Below are 25645 nucleotides of genomic sequence, written 5' to 3'. Positions count from 1 at the left end.
TTGTAAATGAGAGGCCGATGTTACCGATGTATACCCGGGACTGTAAGGTATTACGGATGTGAGATAGCAGTAGTGGGCGTCTCTATGCTGGCTGTGCAACGGCATTGCGACAGCATTCATTAACATATTTTCGCAGCGGGTCTGCGTGCGTAATCGCATCTGCGATCACAATAGTGACCCATAGTGAATCAAGCCCAGAGCCCCTTATTGGAGCTGTACTTGGTATTAATCTCTTTAGTCGCAATTGACTTTAGGTTCTCAAACCATAGATTCCAACTATTTTAGAATTTCATGCTTTGCTTATCACTGCTTGTGCCAATGCCTTTCAGCAACATTATTTATTTATTACGTTTTTTATATAGAGCAGCATATTCCGTTGCGCTTTACAATTTGAAACAACATTAATAATGGGTTGCAAGAGACAGACATAAAGGTAAGAGGGCCCTGCTCGCAAGTTTACAATCTATAGGGAATAACATTTCTAGTGGTCCTTTTCAAAAGTGAGAATATTGAGCATTTATATGTTGCAGGATGATTTAGGACTGTTTGCTTATATCGTAATAAATTGATTTTAAGTACTGTGAAAAATCTGTTATCCCAGATATATTTTATGTGGTATAGGGGTATATTTACTAAAGTGCCGGTTTTTAGAAGTGGAGATGTTGCCCATAGCAACCAATCCGATTCTACTTAACATTTACCTAGCAGTGGGGCAGAGATTTGTTCACAAGCGCCTAATGTTTACAAAAACTACATATTCTGATAACATTTATACAATCTAGAAAGAACAGAAGGAGGGCACACTATCGTGAAGCATTTAAAGATAAAAGCTTTTACTTCTGAATTAAGTGCAGATACACCACAGGTCGGGGGGCGCTGTTTGGGCCTGTCAAATTTCTGTTTATTATCATTCTCACTTGTAGCTTCCTCTTCTTTTATCCTCAGCATCTCCTGGCCTCTCCTATCTCTTCCCTGACCCTTCCCCATGAAGCAATGGCCCTTTTTTGGGTGTATTATGTCCCTTTGAAAAATGACGGTGCGCCAATGCTCTTTCTGGCACAGGGCACCAAAAAGTCTAGTTACAGCTCTGCCTAGCACCTTATGATCGCTAGGATCTGATTGGTTGCTATGGGCAACATCTCCACTTTTAAAAACCTGCACTTTAGTAAATAAACCCCCATAGTCTCAATTGATGGTAAATACAAAATAGTGATAGAACCTGGCTGACACTGTCCCTGAACATAGAGGACAAGCAGGGAATACAGCATAGTTACGTCCCTGGAAATGAGATCAGGCACAAAAATAAGTGATAGGCAGAATGACGGCAGCACCTCTTCCTCTCCTGCGCCTGCGCAATCATTGTAAAATGACGAAACGTCCTCAGGACACTGGGTGACGTCACGCCCTTACTCTGGCAGCCGCTGCAGAAAGCAATGCCTGAACTCACTGGCCAATTAGCGTCAGAGGGCGGGGCCTGGCGATGAGAGCGCAGCCGGAGGCGTCATGTGTTCTACGCACGCGCGCCCAGTGTGTCAGCGTTGTGCGCATGCGCCTGTGATCACGAGTGTCATCCCCGTCCGCCCGCTTACCGCGCAGGCGCATAGACACCCGTGTAGCCGGCCCTCTTCAGCTCCTGGTTAGGAGGCAGCCGTCATGGAGTCTTACGATGTGATCGCGAACCAGCCCGTGGTGATTGATAATGTGAGTAAGGCTGCAGATCCCCCCGGTCCCGCACAGCTGTGGGTCCGTCCCCGCGGCTCGGGAGCGCTGTACGGGGGATTATTTTCCCCTTTGTCATTACAACCGCGCCCCTCCTGTCACACGGAGCGGGCTGTCTAAGCCGGTGCTGGGCAGGGGGGGTCTGGGCCTGCAGCTTGCACTGCGGCGTCTGACACGTCACCCTGCGTCCGCACCCGGATTCCGGTCATTATTATCTTTGACGGGTGTTTCGGGACGATGAGGCTGTGAGAGCGCAACCTAACCTGCTGCTGCAGCTGAGCACGCCTCAAGGACCAAAAAGGCGTGACAGCAGCGTTTCCTGCCTTCCCATTGGGCGGAACGTCTGTCACTCAGTGGGAGCATGAGGACTGCTGCTGCATGAGCTCAGCCAGCCGCACCCGGTGCATTGATTGGACGGGAGTCTTATTGACAGCAGCTGTGAGAGATCTGATTGGTGCGTTGCTGGATGGGGCGGAGACGTGCCTGGGTGTGGAAGGATGGAAGTGACTGGTGTAAATAGACCCAGCCTGTGCCCTCTTTGGGCCTGGGTGTTCTTATGGCTGCGATTTGGACTTTAATGCATGGATCTTAGTAATGTGTGCTGACTGGTTACAGCTGGGACCTTTATAAACAAGCTGCTACTGAGATAAAGGGGATCTGTTTACTAAGCAGTGTCAGGAGACAGAGTGAAAAGTGATAAGGTGCCAGCCAATCAAAACAAATGTAATTTTTCAAACACAGCCTGTGAGTTGGCAGTTAGGAGCTGATTGGCTGGCACCTTATCACTTTTCACTCTGTCTCATAACACTGCTTAGTAAATAGACCCCTAAATATAATATAAAGCCCCTTTTTTCTTTTTAATTTACAGGGACTGTTCTATCTAACCAGCTCACTTGAATGCCTGTATTGTTTGTATAACACGGACATATTTCAGTAATTTGCAGCAGTACCTGCCTCAAGTGGAGTTTACAATCTGTGGGATCTATGTACTAAGCCTTGTAGAGCAATAAAGTACCAACCAATCAGCTCCTAACTGTTACTTTATAGGCTGTGATTGAAAAATGACAGGAGCTGATTGGATGGTGCTTTATGTCTATGTACTATCACCACGACACACTTGGGATAATTTTTTTGTCAGAATCCATTTAACCTACCAATATGTTTGTGGAATGTAGGAGGAGACCCATGCAAACACAGGGAGAACATACACACTCCACGTAGATGGGCCATGACCAGTAAGTGCACTCATGATGCTAACCAGTAGAGTAGACTGTAAGCTCCATGAGCAGGGCCCTCCTTCCTCCTATTCTCATTGCCTATTTCTCTTGCACACAGCTAGCCTCTTCACCTCCTCTTTGGGCTTTCTGCCCCTGGACTCCACTCTTCAGTTGTTTTTGTTTCTTCAGACAACCTAGGGCCTGATTCACTATGGATCGCTAGTCTGCTTATACGCACTCAACGCAGTTGCTAATATCAGTGGGGATATGTAAATGTTTGCATTCGCACTGCGATCGTAGCCTAACATTAGGACACCCACTTCCCCTTACTCACATCCGTATACTTTGTCAACATAGCAAAACAATCGGTAACATCGGACCCATACGCACAGTTAAGACAGGTCAGACCTTACTCAGGCATTGCTTACTGGGTGGGTCTGTGTGTCCTCTGCGATCTTTCTCCCGATCACAGTGGCGAGTTCGCGCACTGCGATGCATGCGCAGTACGAAACAATCGGCCAATTATGTGCATATAAGCAACTGCGTTCCTTGCTGAATCAGTCCCCTAGACCGGTTATCTGCACCCACTATGCTGGGTACACAATATTACGCAATTCGCTGTCCCAGCGGCCGATTGGTAAGCTATACACAATTACCAATAGGCCACTCGATGTGTATGGCCTGACATCACAACCTGTGCGAACATTTAAGTTTACCCGCCCAGTTGTGATGTCCGTGTCGGCGGTCCCTGTAGCCAGTGTGCTTGTAATCTATGGGTTGCCCGTACACATGCAGATTCACCGGCTGTGTTGCAGGGCCGACCTGCTATGTCTGTGAATAATGTCGTTCACAGACATATATCAGGTGTACACACCTGCTGATGCACTTGCAAAATTTTGTTCATGGATCAAACAAACGATATATAGCGACAAGTGTGTAGCTAGTATTAGTCTGCTTGACTGAGCTAGTAAATACCCTGCCTATTTTCATAGACAGAAATCCTCAAAACATGAGCTGCTGGTGGGGTGTGAGGGCTGGAACTAAACGCTGGCCTAACAGAATTGTTGAAGAGCTGGCTCAGTAAGCCTTTTACTTGTGTGGCTATGTTGTGCTGATCTGGTGATTCACGCACCAAACTGAACAGTCAGATTACAGTGCTCCCGTCTATATTTCTGTGTTGAATGATGACGCCAAACGCAAATCAGCAAGATTGCTATATCCTATGGATTTTTATATTTGGAACCAAATAAGCTATAAGGATGCTATACAGTGTGCAATTATCAGCCCAATCAGTCAATTATTTGCTGATCGGGCCAATAATTGAATAGTGTGTGCCACAGCCAAGCACCAATTATCGGTCTGTCGAGCATGAAACATCTTTCAGCAAACTGAACAGATGTGATAATTTGTGCTTGGATATACTCGCCATCAGAGAGACGAGCAGTTGTCTGACACTGTGTGGCCAGTATTACAGTGCTTGTTGATGTCTTAATATACCAGATCAGCCTTCCTTTAGGAAGAAAATCTGGTAATGTATGGGAGCAAATGAAAATCAGCCATTTGCTCCCAAACACGGGGCAAAGAAGAAAATGGTCACTCGGACAAGTTGGTTAAATCTGTTTGATTTAAACAACTTGAGCGAATGGCTGATTGTCATTTGCTCCCATAAATTATCTCTCTTAAGAAATAATTCCCCTTCTACAAGTATCTAAAATGGTATTAGAGCTCGCAGCTTGAGTCCGGTCGTCAGCTTTTTCTATGTTTACTATAAGCTCCAAAAATGAGATTGTTACCTTACGGAATCAAATCAATTCTCCTCACAAACGCCATTGGGCTAGGCCATTTCCAAGCTGGGCCTGTTTAGTTGTATGATGATAATTCTGTTGTGGAGAAAGATGTCTATTGAATTTTGTACACATATGAGATAACTATAAGAATACACTAGTAATAATAAACTAATTGATCATCTGAATGGCGCCATTTCCAGTCAGGGTTATGTATTACAAATTATATATTTGTATTTAATTCAATTAATATTCAATCCTTATACATAGCTTGAGACTTATTCGCCTGTGTATGACTCTTTACTATATGTATAATACCGACATCAGGTATTCAAAAAACAAACAAACAACTAATGACATTTGTTTTGTCTTATACCCCTTTTACACCAGAGCAAAAACCTGGGTTTTTGCTGGGTCTACCCGGGTCGCAGCTCAGTGTAAAAGGGTCCCTGAAAAATAACCCAGGTCAAGAGACCCAGCAATTCAACCCAGGTAGCTACCAGGGTTGGACCCAGGATGGACCCGGATAATGGTGCAGTGTAAACGGTGCAACCCGTGTTATCTGACCTGGGTCATGCCTAAAATGAGCTGATTGGTGGTTGTGGAGCAGTCACCTCCCACTTTTTATGACCTCACAGGTTTAGCAGGGCAGACCTGAGTTCAGTGTGAACAGGGCTGACCTGGGGGTAACCCAAGTCGAGTGTGCAGTATAAATGGGTCTGACCAGGGTTGGAACCATGTCAAAAAACCCAGGTCGGACCTGGGTGTTTGGTGGAAAAGAGGTATAAGTTATCTAGCATTTCATTGTTTAAATACTGGGGTTATCTAGCATATGGTGGATCAGTAAACGTATGCCTTCCTTTGCTGCTGCGTATATATCTTATTTCCTCTGCCTGCTTTATTTTTATTCTTACAACATGAGTAGAATATGGGCAGCACATAGTGGTTAGCATTACTGCCTCACAGTACTGAGGGCATCAGTCTGCCTAATTTTATGTTGGTTACTTTCACAAGAGGTTGCATAGAGGCAATGTGACCTCAGGTGTGACCGAATTACCTGCTACTGTGAATCAGCTAAATGTCTTACTAAGCCTCTGAACCGATATTGTGACTTTTCTGTCATTAGGGCTCTGGAGTCATAAAAGCTGGATTTGCCGGTGATCAGATCCCAAAATACTGTTTTCCAAACTAGTGAGTACTGTGTCACTGCTGGTTGTGTGCTCTGTCTGTACGTAGTGTGCAGGGTGTGTAACACGTTGTGTTTTCCCCTAGTGTGGGGCGGCCTAAGCATATTCGAGTCATGGCGGGTGCCTTGGAGGGAGACCTGTTTATCGGACCAAAGGCAGAGGTAAGACCATAAGCAATGTGTCACAATAACTGCGCTGGGTCATTTTCTTGCTAATAGGTGATAGCAGTCGGCTTATATTGCACGGCTAATTGGCTGTGTATTTCTAGAACACTGCAGCTGGATGATTTTAATTTGAAAGTAATTTATAAAAATATGATCTACAACATAATGTGCGTTGTGCACAAACGCCGTCTGTACATAAAGCAAATGTGTGACAATGACAGTAGGCTATGCCTACGAGCCATTGGTCTGCTTTATAGAATATATACTTTAGGTACATGCTGATGACAGCTTAGTGGTATGGGGGCAGATGTATTATTACTTTGTATAAAGAGCCGTAAAGGTCATAGCCTGCTTCACCCATTATTGAGAAGAAGCCGGGCCATGCACTGCCCGGATGTAATAGAAAAGCAGTCGCTGAAGTGGTAGAGTGTTATCTCATCTCTCTGGTGAATCACACTCTCCCTCTTTTGACGTCTTTGACCAGCGCTTGCTGGGAGTCTGTGCATGCATTGGTCAAAACTTCCCAGCGCCACCCACGGTTATTATTGTTTGTATGCACAATCCCTGGCTGCATATTCTGACGGCCAGGGGCAGTGCTGTGTGTGCGACCGCTGGAGCTGTCCGAGGCGTCGGTGCCACTGACCGTTCATAACTTTCAAAACCAGATAAGTGAACTAACTAGGTACAGCGGCGCCGGTAGTGACGGGTATTCTGATTACTTATCTGCATTATTACAGGCAGGGAAGCGGTAACTACAGCACATAACGTGCGCCGTTAACGTTTATTTAACAAACCTTCATACATTTACTCCATGTGGCCTTATGTAATAGACTGTGAGATGCATGGGCGCAGTTCTAGCGAGTCTGTCCATATTTTTAAAGCGGCAATAATTTAAAAGGCAAAACCAGCTTGGCTTTGACTTTTAAATTATGATGCATTAAAATTATTGATGCATTAAAAATTGCGGAATCGCGCCCATGGTGTATCTTCTGCCCTGTATTTGGAGATTTTTTTGCACATGTATAGTGTTAATAAACATTTTCTCTCTAGGAACACAGGGGTCTCCTGTCTATTCGATACCCTATGGAACATGGAATTGTAAAGGACTGGAATGATATGGAACGCATCTGGCAGTATGTCTATTCCAAGGACCAGCTCCAGACGTTTTCAGAAGAGGTGAGGTTTATTTATATACTTTCATCATCATCATAATATTATTATTATTATTTATATATATATTTTTTTAACATAATAAAAAATCAGATTGCCATCATACAAATCATTCTTATATTGCTAGGTTTTTTCTTCTGTTCAATTAAGTATTTTTATTGAAAAAACAAAAGTAGAGAAACAAAAACAGCAATAAATCGCATAGGTTGCACACAGTTATAAAATGTTTGATGTATAATAAATCCAACATAAGCATCAGTAAAATACCAAATAATTGTGCATATTGTCAGTTTTTTTTTTCGTGTACAAAGTATCATTAATTAATATGCAATTTAGATTTAATATTTTTTGCTAATTCTGTGAAAGGAATTCATCCAGTAATGCGGAAGATAATTCCTGCTTATTCCTAACTAGGAGTTGTTGGGGCACAATCTCCACCCATCTATTAAATAGGGTATTATTGTTATTTGAGGCTTTAACATGCAAAATTTGTTTTATTTTTTTTGGTTTTTTTTCTGGGTTCTGTTAAAAGATAATTGGACTTTGATAGGTTAATTGGTGAACTGGACACTAAATATATGCAGTAAATGCTTGTACCTTTTAGTTTAAAATAATGTTGTAAATGCTTTATTATAACAAATAGGACATTAGCAGACTGTAATAGTTGTCTTTGTGAACATGGCTTCTCCTGGCTGCCCAGAGAAACTGTCCACGTGCAGGCAGCACTCAGTCAGCACTGGCTCTTCTTCCAAGTGCCACCTGCCAGTGGGCCTGATTCTGGTCCGGCGCTAGGGAGGTTATAAGCGCAGTTTTCCAATTATCGAAAACCATGTGTGTACAGAATGGGTCCTGTGATCTCGCACGAAGATCCGCCCAAGCCACATCTAGATTGACATGCTGTGGCATTTGGGGGGCAGAGTAGGGATGTGCCTAGGCAGCGTTCCCAGAAACGGGGTGTGACGGTGGCGCAGATATCCTGGCCTCGCATGCTGCCAGTCTGAGTGCACTTACCCCTAAGCTGACACATTACTTAGTTCTGGGAGTTGATTGGTTCATTAAAACATAACTTTTATTGATCCTAAAATGTATAATTACTATAGCAGCGAAGTATCTGTATTAAAAATAAATAGTAGTGTATAGTGTTAGAAAAAGTGATTAAAATCTTTTCCACGTTAAAAAGAGTGTCTTTCAGTAACCAGTTTATTTATTAAAGCTCCTATGGGTGCTTGTTATATAGCTAATAAGTAGGAATATATTTATTTTTTCTTTGTTGGTTTACTAATATTTAATAAGGGATCTGTTATTCTTCCCTTATATGAGATGTCTTATTAGTTATAGGTATTCTTAGATCCTTGAGATCCGTGTGGGAATCTTTAGCAATTTGTGTCCAAATAATACCAATCTGATATTACTGAATTGTTTGCCTTAAATTGATATTATGATTTATATTTTAGTGTTCAATGGTATATGATAGCGATGTGACTATATTTTATGATACAAATTATGTATTTATTATATGTGTTGGACAGGAAGTTGCTATTCTGTTTATACTGTGTTATTTGTAACTTTCAGGATTTACATTTTGCACATTAATGAAAACCATTGTTATTACACATTTAATCGCTGCTCTGCAGTATACGATGAGAGTACGATCTCCTGCAGTATCAAATAAATAACATTGATAACACCCTCTGTGGATACTTTGAAGGGAACTGTGTAACAATATAATAAAGCTACATAATCTAAGGAGACACAGAACCTCACAATTTAGATACATAGGGCCATATGCAATTAGCCCCGAACACTGTTCGGGCGCTAATTGATCGGCGAAAAACGAGGATTTTTTGCCGATAATCCCAGATTTCCGCCGATATTTTTTTTTCTCCCTATCCTATTAATTTGGGCAAATTAGTAGGATAGTTCGCCCGTTAACATATAGGAGCCGTGATAAGCTTGCGTCCTACGTGTTCTCGCCTTTTTTTGGGCGAAAAACCGGCACTTATCGTGGATTATTTTTCGTGACACATCAGGTCCCGAAAACTCCCCCCCCTGATAAGTGCCGTTGTCAGGCTGACTTTGGGGCTACTTGGATAGCCCCGGGCGAGCTAATTAGCCGCGATAATTTACAGCAGCTAATTGGATATGGCCCATAGTATCAACTTCACACAGAGAATACAGCAATTGAGACAATTTATTGTTAAACAGTTCCCTTCAGTATCCACAGAGGGTGTTATTTAGCAATGTCATTTATTTGATGCTGCAGGAAATCGTATTCTCATCGTATGCTTCAGAGCAGCGATTAGAAGTGTAATAACTGGTTTAATTGATGTGCAATATGTAATGACTGAAAGTTACAAAAAAACACAGTATAAACAGAATAGAACCTTCCTGTCCAACAAGTATAATGAACACACAATTTGTATCATAAAATATAGCAACATCGCTACCATATACCATTGAAAACTGAAATATAAATCGTAATATAAATTTAAGGCAAACAATTCATTAATGAAACAAGGGGTCTATTTACTAAACAGTGTTAGGAGACCGAGTGATAAGGTGCCAGCCAATCAGCTCCCAACTGTCATCTCACAGACTGTGTTTGAAAAATGACAGTTGGGAGCTGATTGGCTGGCACCTTATCACTCGGTCTCCTATCAGCTCCCAACTGTCATCTCACAGACTGTGCTTGAAAAATGACAGTTAGGAGCTGATTGGCTGGCACCTTATCACTTTTCACTCTCTCCTAACACTGCTTAGTAACTAGACCCCTAAGATTGGTATTATTTGGGCACAAATTGTTAAAGGTTCCCACACGGATCTGAAGGATCTAGGAATACCTATAACAAATAAGACATCTTGTATAAGGGATGAATAACAGATCCCTTATTAAATACTAGTATACGAACAAAGGGGGAAATAAATAAAAATATTTCTACCTCAGGTAACAAGCTAATATTAAATATTAGTAAACCAACAAAGAAAAAATAAATATATTCCTACTTATTAGCTATATAACAGGCACCCATAGGAGCTTTAAGAAATAACAAACTGGGTACTGAAAAACACTCTTTTTAAAGTGGAAAAGATTTTAATAACTTTTTCTAACACTATACACTACTATTTATTTTTACTACAGATACTTCATAAAACAAATGTAGACCGCGCTATAGCTGACAATTCACCAATGGATAAATGACACTTGAATGACCACAAGCAGGCTTCTCTGTATCATGTAACAATTTATTATACAGAAATTCTAAAAAATGTAAACATGTAGATAAAATGTATCAAATATTGTTGATACCAATAAAATATATTGTAACTGCCTTTGAATAAAGATATTAGCAACATATAATAACAGTGCTTCCTATCCAATGAACCCTTCTCATCAGCAGATTCACACTTTTAAATCACCACACTTCTATTAACTTGTCCAGACTGATTATCCCAATAAAAAATAAATAAAATTCTCCTTAATTGTAGATATATATACTGCAGTATTTCACAATAAATTTGTTTGGAATTCCTCAGTTACTCCATGGGATAGCTTTCCAGTAAATGTCCAGTTTGTTAATACAGGCTGGGGCTTGTAGTGCGCCAGTACAGCAACACTCCATAGAGTTTAATTAGCCATGTATCATGACCATATGTATAAATATCAACAGAGTCTATGGTCCATTATTGTATTTGTAAATGACCATGATATATCTGTCCCAGTTGGTTGTGGATTTATTTCTTAGATGCCCGTTGTGCCCCGGGCCCCCGCAGCAAATAGAATGGTAACCCTGTACAAGGATCGCGGGCAGCCGCCCGGCGTGTGTAAAATTCTTGGTATATAACTTAATGGGTACAGCTTCCGCCTTGTCCTGGAGTCATGGGTACACAGCCTATCGATGTTAGAGGGCTGCCACTGGGTGATACAAATGAATCGATGATTGTAATAGAGGTATAGGTTATTTCCAAGGTCGTTAGGTGAACAAGGATATCCCAATCGTCGCGTTTCGCTTGCACCTTGGAGCTTTTTCAAGACAGGGATATCCAGATAGCATGACATCCTATATATAGGAAAGTTTTAAATTGCACATATTTATGGTGTTTCTTTCTATATATGTCAGATTTGCCACTGACATTTAGTCCAGCTGTATTGCTGAAACAATTCAACTTTTTTTTACTATAAATCTTTATGTATTGATATACCTCTCTAAAAGCGCTGAGATTACTATAGCCTCCAGGTATTTGGATAGCTATAGTATCTTTTGTTAATACAGATACTTCGCTGCTATTGTAATTATATATTGTAGGATCAATAAACAATAAAAGTGTTTCATTAAAATATAAATCAACTCCCATAACTAATGTGTGTCATCTTAGGGGTAAGTGCATTGAAGAAGAAACCCCTTCTTTTTTCTCATTTTCCTGTAAGCCAGCTTATTATAAGGGGCATCAGTAGTACTCCTGTCTATGACAGGATATGTTAAAAGAAGAATATTCTATTATAGAGCTATTCACTAATAAAAGACATTAATACCCCTGACAAGCCACTTAGATTAATAATCGACATTAAGTGGTTAACTGGTGCGGGAATATAATTCTGTTTTCTCTGTCTGAGTAAGCTGTAGCTGGTCGTGATGGTGATCCCATGCCGCGTCTACGGATGCTGCACTCTGATCGCTATTGCTGTCAGGAGGCATCTGCTTCTTATAGACGTCTCCTGCAGTATATGCTGGACGATATTGCACAGCTGCTTCCTTGCGGTTGTGCAATACTGTCTGAATTTGAATCAGGCCCAGTGTCTTTTCTTTTGTCACATTATAGTCACACACAGACGGTTATTACCGCTATCCAAAATCAAATTTCAAACTTTTAGATAGGTGATTACATGGCCTGGCCCATCTTATTACTATGTGGTCTTGTCTTGAGCTTCGGTAAGTATAAACAGTGATTTATTAAATTCCCATTTTACATTGCATCTATTGGGGCGGTCTAATAATGCTGCTTAATTTCCTGAAGACCTAATTGGTATATTTTTATTGCACCATAACCTGCAAGTGAAGAAATAGCACTTTTAGTTATTTTGTTGATCATCAGTACAAGAACCGGTAATGCAAACAATTATAGCAAGAAAATGTGTTTATAAAAGGGATTTTATATAATTTTAGATGATTGTTCACTCTTATCTTTTTATATGTTGGCATTAGATACGTTGTACAAAACTTATTAATAAAACCTAAGATTTGCTGTATTATAATATTTGCATTTACTTTAGGCAAATGTAATAAAATGTGACTATGGATGTACCCTGTAAAGATCACATGTGGTTTCCCAACAGCATCCGGTTTTGCTAACAGAAGCTCCCTTGAATCCGCGGAAGAATCGCGAACGAGCGGCAGAAGTTTTCTTCGAGACCTTCAATGTTCCTGCTTTGTTCATCTCCATGCAAGCGGTACTGAGCCTGTGAGTGTCTCTCCCTGTGTACATGTTATAGCACCTGCAGAAGGTTACTGTGCAGTGGGAACTGTGTGGATATTGCTTGTGGCCAGATCTTCCATATTTGGTTTATTGAGAACTAAGTATGGTTTGCAGTTTGTCTTGTTGGGAAGCATTTTCCCCCACATTGCGAAGTGGGATGTGACTTTTTTCCCCTTAAAGGCGATTTTTCACACGATATGGCCGTTTTCAACTTATCTTAACGACCAATCGTGTGAAAAGTAGTGTTTTCATACACGATTACGATCCGATGCGCGTCCCTGGCGTCATGTATCGGCATTGTAGATCAAATGGTTTTGCAGAAAGATTTCGACATATCGTATTTGATTTGACGCACTTTTGCTGAAGTACGATGCGATGTACGATGTCTAAAATGGATGCTGCCTTTTATACCCCCTTGACATTTCAGCAGATGCGTTGTGTGTGTATTTGCTGCATACGATATATCGTAAACTATTTGCAATCGTTTAAGATCCATCGAATCGTATAGTCGCTTGTACAATCGTACCTTTTCTAAACACACATCGTACAGAATGTCAAGGGTAAAATTTTCAAGGGAAATCGTATGTTCTATTGGATCTGCTACAAATTGCCCCGTCTGTGGGGGCCTTTATTAGTGGTGGTAGTGGGCAATAAAGGGAAATTCCAATGTGAGCGCTACCCAGACGTGCGTGTTTGTTTTGGAGGGTTCTTTTTTAATGCAAACGATCATCAGTTATATCATTTTAATGAATTTGTAGATGTAACCATTAGAAAAGTAAACTTGATAGCTATGTTTTGTGGATAATAATTTGCCCACATGCCGTGTAATGTTGCATTGTTTGTCTGCAAAACATGATTTACATTGGGGAGGACTATATATCTCTACAATAATATGTGGTTTGCTGTGGCAATATTATGTCTATGCAATATATGGTTTGCAATGGCAGGATTATAATATGTGGCTTGCAATGGCAGGATTATAATATGTGGCTTGCAATGGCAGGATTATAATATGTGGCTTGCAATGGCAGGATTATAATATGTGGCTTGCAATGGCAGGATTATAATATGTGGCTTGCAATGGCAGGATTATAATATGTGGCTTGCAATGGCAGGATTATAATATGTGGCTTGCAATGGCAGGATTATAATATGTGGTTTGCAATGGGAGGATTAGAATATGTGGCTTGCAATGACAGGATTACAGTGCATCCGGAAATTTGTTCACAGCGCTTCACTTTTTCACATTTTGTTATGTTACAGCCTTATTCCAAAATGGAATAAATTAATTTTTGTCCTCAAAATTCTACACACAATACCTCATAATGACAATGTGTAAAACGTTTGTTTGAGATTTTTAATCACATGTACATAAGTATTCACAGCCTTTACTCAATACTTTGTTGATGCACCTTTGGCAGCAATTACAGCCTCAAGTGTTTTTGAATATGATGCCACAAGCTTGGCACACCTAGCTTTGGGCAGTTTCGCCCATTCCTCTTTGCAGCACTCTCAAGCTCCATCAGGTTGGATGAGAAGCGTCGGTGCCCAGCCATTTTCAGATCTCTCCAGAGATGCCAATATTATGTCTCTGTAATATGTGGTTTACAATGGCAGGATCATGTCTCTGCAATATGTGGTTTACAATGGCAGGATCATGTCTCTGCAATATGTGGTTTACAATGGCAGGATCATGTCTCTGCAATATGTGGTTTACAATGGCAGGATCATGTCTCTGTAATATGTGGTTTACAATGGCAGGATCATGTCTCTGCAATATGTGGTTTACAATGGCAGGATCATGTTCTGCAATATATGGTTTGCAATGGTGGATTATGTCTCTGTAATATGTGGTTTGCAATGGTGGATTATGTCTCTGTAATATATGGTTTGCAATGGCAGGATCATGTCTCTGCAATATGTGGTTTGCAGTTGCAATATTTTGTCTATGCAATATATGGTTTGCAATGGTGGATTATGTCTCTGTAATATGTGGTTTACAATGGCAGGATCATGTCTCTGCAATATGTGGTTTACAATGGCAGGATCATGTTCTGCAATATATGGTTTGCAATGGTGGATTATGTCTCTGTATTATGTGGTTTACAATGGCAGGATCATGTCTCTGCAATATGTGGTTTGCAGTTGCAATATTTTGTCTATGCAATATATGGTTTGCAATGGTGGATTATGTCTCTGTAATATGTGGTTTGCAATGGCAGGATCATGTCTCTAATATGTGGTTTGCAATGGCGGATTATGGGCCTGATTCAGATGTGTACACAAATTCTGATGTTTACGCAGATAGAGCGTTTTGTCAGCCATTGAGCATACGTGTAAGACGCCCGTGCAGCAATTGTATTGAATTAGGTGTCTGCAATGGTGAGGTTATGTCTCTGCCATATGTGGTTTGCCGTGATTATCCCTGTGACGTACATGTCTGGTGATGGCCTATTTTTCTGCATAAGATTACAGCGGCAATTTGCTGTGAAGAAGAAAGCGTCCTTGTTGGGTATAATGTACTAAATATTATGCTGTACCATTTAAACATGTATGCATCCTTAGAAGAAAATAAAAGCAAATAAAGGTGCCCGTACACGGGACGATTTTTAGCACAATCTTGGCAGTTTCTACAGGTTGGTAAGTCCAATCATTTGAAAATAGTTGTATTGTGAGTCTTTTGCAACCCCGATGCGCGCCCCCGCCATCTAGTTGGATCGCAGATCAGATGGTTTTGCAGAGAGATCTACGATCTCTTTTTTTTTTTTTTTTTTTTTTTTTTTTTTAGTGCAACCTGATTCACTTCTATGTATCTTATGCTATGATCATGACGATCAGTCGTACACCATTTGACCACATCTTATGAAAAATTTCAAGGGAAATCGTACAACTGATCTTACCAACTTTTGAATCTCACCGTGTATGGGGGCCTTTGGATTTTAACAGGATTTGGTTTGGATCTCAGACAGTCATCTGTGAGAATTCGGAGAAATGCTAAAATAATGTCTTCAGTACATCCCTCTGTCCTTCAGCTGTATTGCACCTGGATGTAACCTATTACTTAAGTAACTGCAGCTGACAGTAGAATATCGGGCAGGGTTCCATCTGTTTGCCTTTTTGGTTATTACGGTAGGAAACCTTGGTTTATTTTTTATTGCACCTCCCAAGTGACGCACGCAAGAACAAGCAAGGTTTTCCTGTCCTAATGGCTCGGGCAGTAGTAACAGCGCACAAGGATAATTGCTGTTAATTGAGTCTGCTCCTGTGTATTTACCTCTGCAAAAATAATAATAGGATAAAACAGACCTGCTAGTAAAATTGGGGACATAGAAACAATTTGGTAAAGCTCCTACCACTAGGGGTCAGGACCTCTCTTCCTAATCCACAAGAAAATGATTTAAACCTGGGGCCTATCCAGTTAACGACATGAAAGTCTGAACGTCCAGCGTTCAGACTTTCATGTCGCTGAGGTGCAAGCACCACAATGAAAGACGTTCACTGAACGTCTTCAGTGCAGGAGCCCAACCTCCCTATCTATTAACATGCCGAACCTGACGACCGTCGTCAGGTTGACCCGCATGTTCGATAGATAGTCTGGGTCGGCAAGGACCCAACGTGCACGTGCATCGCTGGTCCTTGCCGGCTATCCACTAGCAGACTTTCTGCACGTTCCGACCAAAACCTGGTTTTGGTCTTATTGTGCAGAAAGTCGGCAAATTGATAGGCTACTCTAACTATTTGCTATTCAGTATCTTCTAACACTGGCAATAAACTAGACTGGCTGTGCTCATTTGAATTCTGCTTTGGTTTTTGAAATGGGTAAAATCTGTAACAAGAATTGACATTCCCTTGTTGTAGTACTGAGAAACTGTGTGTGTGCGTGTGTGCGCGCGCGCGTTCTACTTTTGTTACCTGTTTTCTCTTATGGAGCACTGATAATCGGCCCCGTCTGGCTTTTGTCAGTCCGGAGAGTCATGCTGGGTTCTGTCCTCATGTACAGATTGGTCGCCTTGTGTTACGTAATTTATTACCAGTGAACCTTGTACGTGATTATATTTCGCAAATAAAACTGTTATTGGCATTGTGATTGGGTTACCATTGCTGATATTTTTTAGACGTTTTCAGGCCTCGTCTGCTGCCTGCACTTGGCTCACACTATTAAGACTAAAAGCGCATATCCTCTACACGACTAGTGAACGACTTAACGATAACGACATTATCGCTCAATCGCTCATTATACTGTGCAGTTGATATTGTGACCACACTGAACGATATGTCACTCAGTGCAGGCACCCACCGCATTCCCGAACATGAACAACTTGACGATATCGTCAGGTTGGTCAGTATGTACAGGCGATGACAGATGCCTACAACAACCAGTGGGAGCGCGCATCGCTGGTCGTTGCCGGCATATTCACTGCACGATTAATGAACGATAACGATGTCGTTAGCATTCAATTGTACATTCATATCGTGTAGTACATATGCGCCTTAAGAATCTTTCTTCTCGCAGCCTAACCCTACCCGTGGCTCCTAACCCTTTGACATTGGGAACATGTCGACATTCTGAGAATATCGACATGTTGCACCACGTCGACAGTCTAATGACGACAGAGTCTCAACATGGTAAATGTTGACCATGTGACTGGATATCCCTAGGTTAATGTTTGGTAATTAAACAGACTGCTAAGCATTCTACCACGCTCACATAAATGTACCTTACAGAACTCGTCGTTATGCTTGTGTATGACCTAGCTGATGTACTTACCACTAAGGCATTGTGCATGTGACGGCCGTCAGTAAATATAACTCTGTTCCTTTATTGTGTATTAGATACGCGACTGGGAGAACAACAGGAGTTGTGTTGGACTCTGGGGATGGAGTTACTCATGCAGTCCCAATATATGAGGGCTTTGCCATGCCTCACTCCATCATGAGGATCGACATCGCTGGCCGAGATGTCTCCCGCTTCCTCCGCCTCTACCTTCGGAAGGAGGGCTATGATTTCCACACCTCAGCAGAGTTTGAAATCGTTAAAACCATCAAAGAGGTGTGCGCAGCTCCCTTTTGTTCATCTGTGTACTTTGTTATTCAGAAGCTATTCAGGTAACTACCAAAAACATAAAGAAAAGGGCCTCTGTAGACCACTTTGCACCCTCAACAGCTTCAGGGGACGTTCGCCTACATGCACCTGGACCTGCTTTTGAAAGGATGTGACCCCTTTCTACCACAAGAAATCTATCACTTGATGCTATTAATGATAGGGGAATATGCTGTCTCGTTCCCTAGCTGACAATGTGTATTCCTTAGGCTTCTGTATCTGAGGAAACCTCAGCAAGCAGCTGTGTACTCTTTATCACTGTAGCCAAAATCGCCCGTCTCTTCCGCTTGCCATGGTAGACTAGTATTGGGATCTGGGCGCTCAGTCTTTTTATACATGACCCTAATGCATGATATAATATTATTTACTAAAACTGGAAGTGCCTGCTATGAATATGCTCCATTGTTTGCTTTTATTTACCACCTATTTTCTGTATGACTCTTCAATAGGAAAGCTGGTGACTTATTTATCTCTATCTGTCCTTTATATAAATAGCGTGCATGTTACCTGTCCATAAATCCACAAAAGGATGAGTCCTTGGAGACAGAAAAGGCTCAGTATTACCTACCTGATGGAAGCACTATTGAGGTATGTACATTGGGCTGACTGCATTTATTACATCTTCTGAATGATGTATAAAGTTGGCTGCTGCAAGGTCAGATTTGAAAGTGTAACTAAATTACTAGTAACATTGTTTCTGTAGCTGTGCAGCTCAACAGTGATCCTGCATAGTGCCTACAATTCTCATGAAAGTATTGGGTGGGGGGGGGTGTTTTTGGGGTAGCCTATGTACCCTACCCTATATCTTGGAGTATTCCCTATTTTCACTGAGAGTCTAGGGGGTAAATTTGCTAAGATGGGAGTTCTATTAAGAAGTGATGTTGCCCATAGCAACCAATCAGATTCTACTTCTCATTTATCTAGCACCTTCTAGAGGATAGTACCTGGAATCTGATTGGTTGCTATGGGCAACATCACTTCTTAATAGAACTCCCATCTTAGTAAATTTACCCCTAGTAGATGCACAAGTTGTGCAACAGTGTTTCAGGACCATGAAATCAGAATCTACTTGTGTTTTAAATACATTTACTGGTGCAGTCTACAAGTGTATATTTAATCGTTTTTGGAGTTTACAACAACTGGAGATATTTAAGTGAAATTTGTGATATCCGAGACACTGCTTACTACCATGTCACTGCACTCAGGCACATAGACACAGACACACACTATCTCTCTCTATATTAAAGGATACTTGGTCGGCCTCTTGTATGAAGTGGCGTTGACACAACAATAGTTTGCACTCAGCTGCATATCAAATGTAAATACAGCATTAATGCGTTTGAAGCTCTCACGATATGGGGCCTCTTACATTTTTACATTTATTTGTGGATCTTACTAGTAACACATACATAAAGCAGCTTCTTATTAAGCCCTCTAAGGTCTGATCTGGTTGATGTGGAAATTGTAATAGAACCCTCCTCTCCATCCCTAGACTGGGACAGCCTTACGAGCCTTCTGAAGTGTGTGATGAATGGGTGTGGTGGAAAGTTAAGCTATGGTTGGATGAAGTAGGAGATGCTGCTATTTCCAATCCTGCTAATTGCTCAAAAGCTTTTTCTGCTTCTGTTTAGATTGGCCCAGCCCGATTCCGAGCTCCTGAGCTGCTGTTCCGGCCAGATCTAATCGGGGAGGAGTGTGAGGGAATCCACGAAGTCTTAGTCTTTGCAATTCAGAAGTCAGACATGGACCTAAGGCGAACATTATTCTCCAACATTGTGCTGTCTGGAGGATCCACTTTATTTAAAGGTGCACTTAAACCGCGACACTGCATGTTCTTCTAGTCTGAGCCTTTCTAATTGTGTATCGTATGGAAAAGTTCTGATGCACTTCCCAATTGTAAATGATTTGGATAGCTGACATTATTAGGAGGACCTAGGCTGTTCTGCAGAGCTTTGGTGCCATTCATAAGCTGCAGGGGGAGATGTATCAATCCTTTAATAGAAATAAAATGGAGAAGTGACCATAGCAACCAATCAGCTTCTTACTGTCATTTCATAGACTGTGCGAGATAAATGACAGTTAAAGTGGTGGGTACACACTTGCCGAGCACCCGATGGGACAGGCGATGGTACCGATGAATGATATATGGAGTGGGCAGTACACACTGCACAATCCAGTGACTGACCGCCCGATATGTTGTTCACCAGCACCATTGACCTTGCCAGCGTTGACAGCTGCATGCATGGATGACATAATGGCCCCGATGTCAGCCAGCGTAGTGGGTACACACTAAACAATGTGCTCGATATGTCAGCCCTATCCGCAGGCCGACATAGCTGGCACATTCTAGAAGATATGTCGTCCGATTCGCTGGATCGGATGACATATCGTCTAGTTTGTACCCAGCATTAAAAGCTGATTGGTTGCATTGGACAGCTTCTCCACGTTCTCTTTTCCCAAGGCTTGATGCCTCTCCCCCACAGTGTTCTACTGTTGTCCCTTTATAATAAAGCTGCTTACAGAGATGTACACACTGTTTAGATGTGAATTACATTATTGCAGAGGTTCCCAAACACAGTCCTCAGGCTCCCCAACAGTTCAGGTTTTATAGATACCTATGGTTGAGCACAGGTGGCTTAATTAGTACCATAGTCAATTTGATTTAACCACCTGCGCTCAACCATGGATATGTCTAAAACCTGAACTGTTGGGGAGCCTTGAGGACCCCATTTGGGAACCTGTGCATTATAGTAATATTCGTACATTTTACTACTGTTTCATTAAAATCTCTGCTACATATATTAAAATCCAAAATGTAGAACCTAAATCTTGTCAAACCTGAAGGTGGTGTACCCAAACGGTCTCCCAGTAACTACAGGTCTTACACTGCACCATAACTCTTTCTGTTTCAGGTTTTGGGGACCGACTTCTAAGTGAAGTGAAAAAATTAGCACCAAAGGATGTAAAAATAAGGGTACGTTGTGCTTTATAGATCAGATATTTTTTCCAGTAACGTTTCGTGCTGATACTTCATTGTAGTGTGTACAATAGCTGCCACCAGTCCTGTAATCAGTGAAGGAGACTTGGGAATGATTTAGTTAGTACTGTAGAACTGATAATGTCCGTAGCCTGTACACTATGCTCTGTGATTAGCTGTTGTGTAGGCTGCACAAGTAGCTTGTTTTTCCTTTTATCATACTTCTCAGGCGGATATGGTTTTATTTATAGCTTAATATATTGTTTAGAATTAGGTTTTTTTTGTACCTTAACAGTAACTTCTTCTTCTTCGCCATAGATATCTGCTCCGCAAGAACGATTATACTCTACATGGATTGGGTAAGGAGTATTTCTATATATTTATGTTCAACTGAAAAGATTTAGAGTAAATTCATAACTTAAAAATTAGATGCCGGAAGATGTCTTGATTGGGATAGCAATACCAAAAAGGCCTTTTCATACCATAATTGTGAATAGCTTGTGCATTAGTGGCATAAACAGGAATGTATTATAAATGGTGTGTCATTACTTGTGCAGTGTTCTGTATGTGAATGTATCTGGAAAATACTATATACTTGCAATATGATTGACAGTCAGGGAGCGTTTGGGGGGTGGTAACAGGAAGTGGCGGCAAAGAACGCAGGTTGTGTCGCGACCGTTTTCAGAGCATGTCACAGTCTGCGATCCCGTATGCTGAGAAAGTGGCTCCGGTGTCTCAATACACACGGACATTCTTTGCAACCATAGGGCTACTCAGTACTCCGCTTATTGAAGAGGCTGTGTTCTTTGCGTCGTCTTCGTACGCAGATGCTTGGATTTGCAAAGCCGCAGGTGGCGTCTCAATGCGTTGCTCAGCGTCTGCGACATTTGCATATTTCCGCACAGCAGCTGCGATGTTATTAGCGTCCGTCTCTGAATCACTGGCGTTACATGACCCTCCTATAGTGTACTGAACTAATACACTGCCATTACAGAGTAGCAGTCGTGGCACCAGCACAAAATGGCATATGGTCAGGGAGTCCACCATGATTTTCAGCCATTTACTTACAAATGTAACCCCGTCTGTCTGCAGCAGTGGGGATTGACTGGAAATATCCACCAAGCACAATATGGTTATTAAGAAGATCAGTGGTTCTAAAGCTGGTCGTTGGGTCTCTCCACAGTGCCAGTGTTAATAGTTCTGCACCTAAGAACAGAGATTGGCTTATTATTGGTCTAGGTTAATGTATTAAGTTGTCTACACCGGTGATTAATCCATCTGTTTCATATCTGGCCCATAGAGCAAGCACTTGTTGATAAGCTAGAGCCAGGTTGGGGAACCACTTCTAGGGATCACGTTGTACAAGGGAAGCTTGGATGAGATTTAGGAAGTCTTTCTGTATTTAATTTTTACTCAAATTCACAAAATGGCTGCCTTCACTATGTGCAGGCAATGGGTTCCCTCTAATTGCGGCCATTAATGAGCAATGTTTGGGTGTGGTTTAGGAATTCATGACAATACTGAGCGAGGCGCGGCACCATACCTACCTTAGGGCAAGACACACTTCATACACATTGATGGAATATCTGAGCCAACACCTGGAAACTATATTGCAGTTTTAATGCTGTTTTGTGTTAAAAGCAAATGAAATGTTTTCTCCTTTTTCAGTGGATCCATTTTGGCTTCTCTGGACACCTTCAAGAAAATGTGGGTCTCAAAGAAGGAATATGAAGAAGACGGGTCCAGAGCTATCCACAGGAAAACCTTCTAACGTCCCGAAAGACCAAGTCTCTATCTGTCCACTTCAGTTTAAAACTCGCTTTTTGAGTATGAGAGTATCGTCAGGAGGTGACTGGTGGGTGTGTATGTCTGTGTGTGTATGCGCTCTCCAGCATGCCAAGAAGTGGTCTAACCAGGGGAAAAGATCTGGTATTGTAAAGGCCAACCGAGAAATCCATGGAGGAGAAAGCCTTTATCCCATTCCTATTTATGTGTATTACGTTGCACCAGGGTTCGTAAATGGTCTGTTGCGGAAAATATTTGATCGAATATAGCCAATTTACCCATAACAGATAAACTGTACCTAAGATCTGGGAAAGATCCGAGTGGTGGTGGATTAAGATCTGTCCCCTTTATGCGAGTCTGCACTTATATCACCTTACAGAATGGCAATTACTTGCGTCTACAAAAAAAAAAAAAGAAGTTTCTCAAAGTTGTAACATGTCAAACTAGTTTAAAGGACATGATTATTGGAAATGTTTCTATTGCATGATAATAAAAGTACAGTATAGATATAGAGTTAGACATCTGGAGTTTGTTTTCGTTATAAGGGATACCCTTGTAGCCGCCTGTCTGCAGGTCAGCGTAGGTCATTTTGCAGAAGGACCTCGCAGTGCAAACAGTCATTACCTGTTACTTCAGGGCTAGAATACCTGCAATGCTCCACTCGGTCTGGGGCTAGAATTCCTAGCATCCTCCGCCGTGTTGCAAAACATGCTGGGGCTTGTAGTTCCACAGAAGCCGGCACACTGCAGGTTGCCTACCTCTGAGTTCTTGTCTTTGTTTACGTTTTATTATTTTATCGATTACATTGAAGTGCATACTAATTAATACCACTATATAGCAAAATGTACATTTACATAAATGGTGTAAAATGTCACTATAATTCTATCTGCTTTCATTATATTTTCTATATTACCAGATTGGCCTTTACTACTGTTTTTTATTTGTTTTCTCCATCCTCCCAAGTCTGACAAAGCGAGGGGTATTTTGCTGGTGTGGTGACAGCACAGGTCTACAGGACGCTCACATTGCCCTATATTGCCTCAGCCGTAGTTTAATTCTCAGACTGCAACGTAATTCATTATTATGTAACTGTAGCAGCAGACGCTGGCATGAGCCCCCAGGACCTTCCCTTTCAGCATGATATCTGCTCTGTGGAAATGTCAGCCATCTCCATTGGCGATAGCCGCTTCTAGTATCCAAGTATACATTGGTATTTTTCATAACCCAAGCAATTCTTATATGTACACATCCAATGACTTCTATAAAATGATGACTTATAGCAAAATGATGGTATGCACATTCAGCGTAACAGCAGCAGAGTGATCCATAATGGTCTAAGGACTAAGCCTTGGAAATAAAGTATCAACCAATCAGCTCCTGTCTATCACTTTATGGGCTGTATTTGAAAAATGACAGAAGCTGATTGGTTGGTTCTTTGTCTCCATCCTTTTTCTCTCTTCAAGGCTTAGTACATAAAGTCCTGTTTATTTCTGAATTGTACTGATCTGAGGGATCAATGACTAATTTAACTTAAAGAAAATAACAGTAAGAGAAGTGGCCATATGATACTAAATTATATAAGGGTGTCCTTGTGTCTCTAACCTGAAGCTGCATATGTTTTACCGTTTTGTATTTATTACTGAACTGCTTTCATATTCCAACACTAAACACTTGTCTTGTAAATGTATAACAGTTGGGACTATGGATCGTGTACATCAGTGGTACTGGTAACTATATAATATCAGCACTTTCTTTGGGACAGGATTATGTACCATTGTCTGGTTACTGTATACTGCCTTTCCGCCAAAGAGGTTGATGTCATTAAGTATGTAGGAGTCCTGTTATGCTTGTACACATGGTTTGTTGTGAGCCCAGGGCATTTGCTGTGGAAGTGAAAGGAAGACCAGCAGCTTTATAGAATGTTGGGTTTCTTAACTTAAGTCTACACAAAGATGACCTGTACTATATCTCTGTGCTAGTGACACTTTATTATTAAGGACGTTAAGTGTTGTAGGCACCAATCATTCAGCAGCCACATGAGTCATGAAACCGGTTCTCCTGTAGAGAGAGGCTTATACCATTACTCCCAGTGAATGAATGAGTGCAAGTTTATAATTACCAATGGTGTAGCTCGGTCATGTGATGAATTGAATATTTGGCCATACATTCTATGCTTTAAGTGATGATGTTGGTTTAAGATGGAAAAGGAAGTTCATGCCAAAATCCTCCTCTGTGTTGTAATTGCAAAAAAAAAAAAAGTTTACACTATTCATGTTTGTATTGAATTGCCATCTGCTAACTACACTATATTACTCATAAGATTATACATGTACAATACAGCAGCAGGGAAGTCCTGGCTGTGTCAGTCATTATGTCAATGAGATCATCCTTCTACTTTTCTTATGTTAGTTCAGCTGTGTTGTATATTACTGTTCTAATGGTTATTGATTTTAGTAAGTTGATATTAATCTCCTTGTTAAAACAATAACTCCAGGTGGTATATTATTTAAGGTCCCGTTGGTGCAACACTCCCAAGACAAATAAAATCATGGGGGGGGTGTAAGGGCATACCTGCACCCATGTACGTAACTCATTTCCAGTGCCCACACCATTATTGTTCAGGGCGGCTGTCCAACCACTATCCCAACTTACTGGCTGCAGACCCACCCTGAATCCAAATTTATCGGGTGCTGCAGCTGGGTCCCAGGAGTTTTAATAGATGGGTGATAGGTGTGTTTTTTCTTTTATTATTATTATTTATTACTATACAGCATAAAACACATGGCTGCTGGGTGTATTTAAAGAAATGGCCTCACACCTTGTTATAGGTGAAAGCTGCATTATTGAGAATCTAGATCTCCATACTGAATTGATTCCATGTGCTCAGTTGAGACGTCCCCCATAATTTCTATTTAATGGCAGTCAGTAGCGTTTATCAGCTTGCAATTTTTTATTTGTAGTTCCGTCATTTGTAATATCTGCCTGATCCTGTACCGTGCACAAGTAAAACTGTCAGCTGGTGACTCCGAAAACACATTCAGAATCCTAAAATAAAAATATCTTATTCAA

General features: G+C 41.3%; 1 protein-coding gene across 1 annotated transcript; it reads left to right on the top strand.

Annotated features, from left to right (window-relative positions):
• The first annotated feature begins 1523 nt into the window (after nucleotides 1–1523).
• On the top strand, nucleotides 1524–25645 carry ACTR1A (actin related protein 1A). The gene is made up of 11 exons (XM_088448701.1): nucleotides 1524–1701; nucleotides 5847–5911; nucleotides 5993–6068; nucleotides 7122–7247; nucleotides 12574–12698; nucleotides 17547–17763; nucleotides 18310–18402; nucleotides 19446–19620; nucleotides 20727–20788; nucleotides 21110–21150; nucleotides 22460–25645. The coding sequence occupies exons 1-11, from the start codon at nucleotides 1654–1656 to the stop codon at nucleotides 22560–22562; spliced, it is 1131 nt and encodes a 376-aa protein (XP_088304827.1). The 5' UTR covers nucleotides 1524–1653; the 3' UTR covers nucleotides 22563–25645.

The sequence above is a fragment of the Taudactylus pleione genome, unplaced genomic scaffold (genome assembly GCF_031769625.1).
Source record: "Taudactylus pleione unplaced genomic scaffold, aTauple2 ptg000464l, whole genome shotgun sequence".
Lineage (NCBI taxonomy): Eukaryota > Metazoa > Chordata > Amphibia > Anura > Myobatrachidae > Taudactylus > Taudactylus pleione.
Note: the sequence above shows the minus strand (reverse complement) of the source record. Positions and strands in the feature narration are given on the sequence as shown.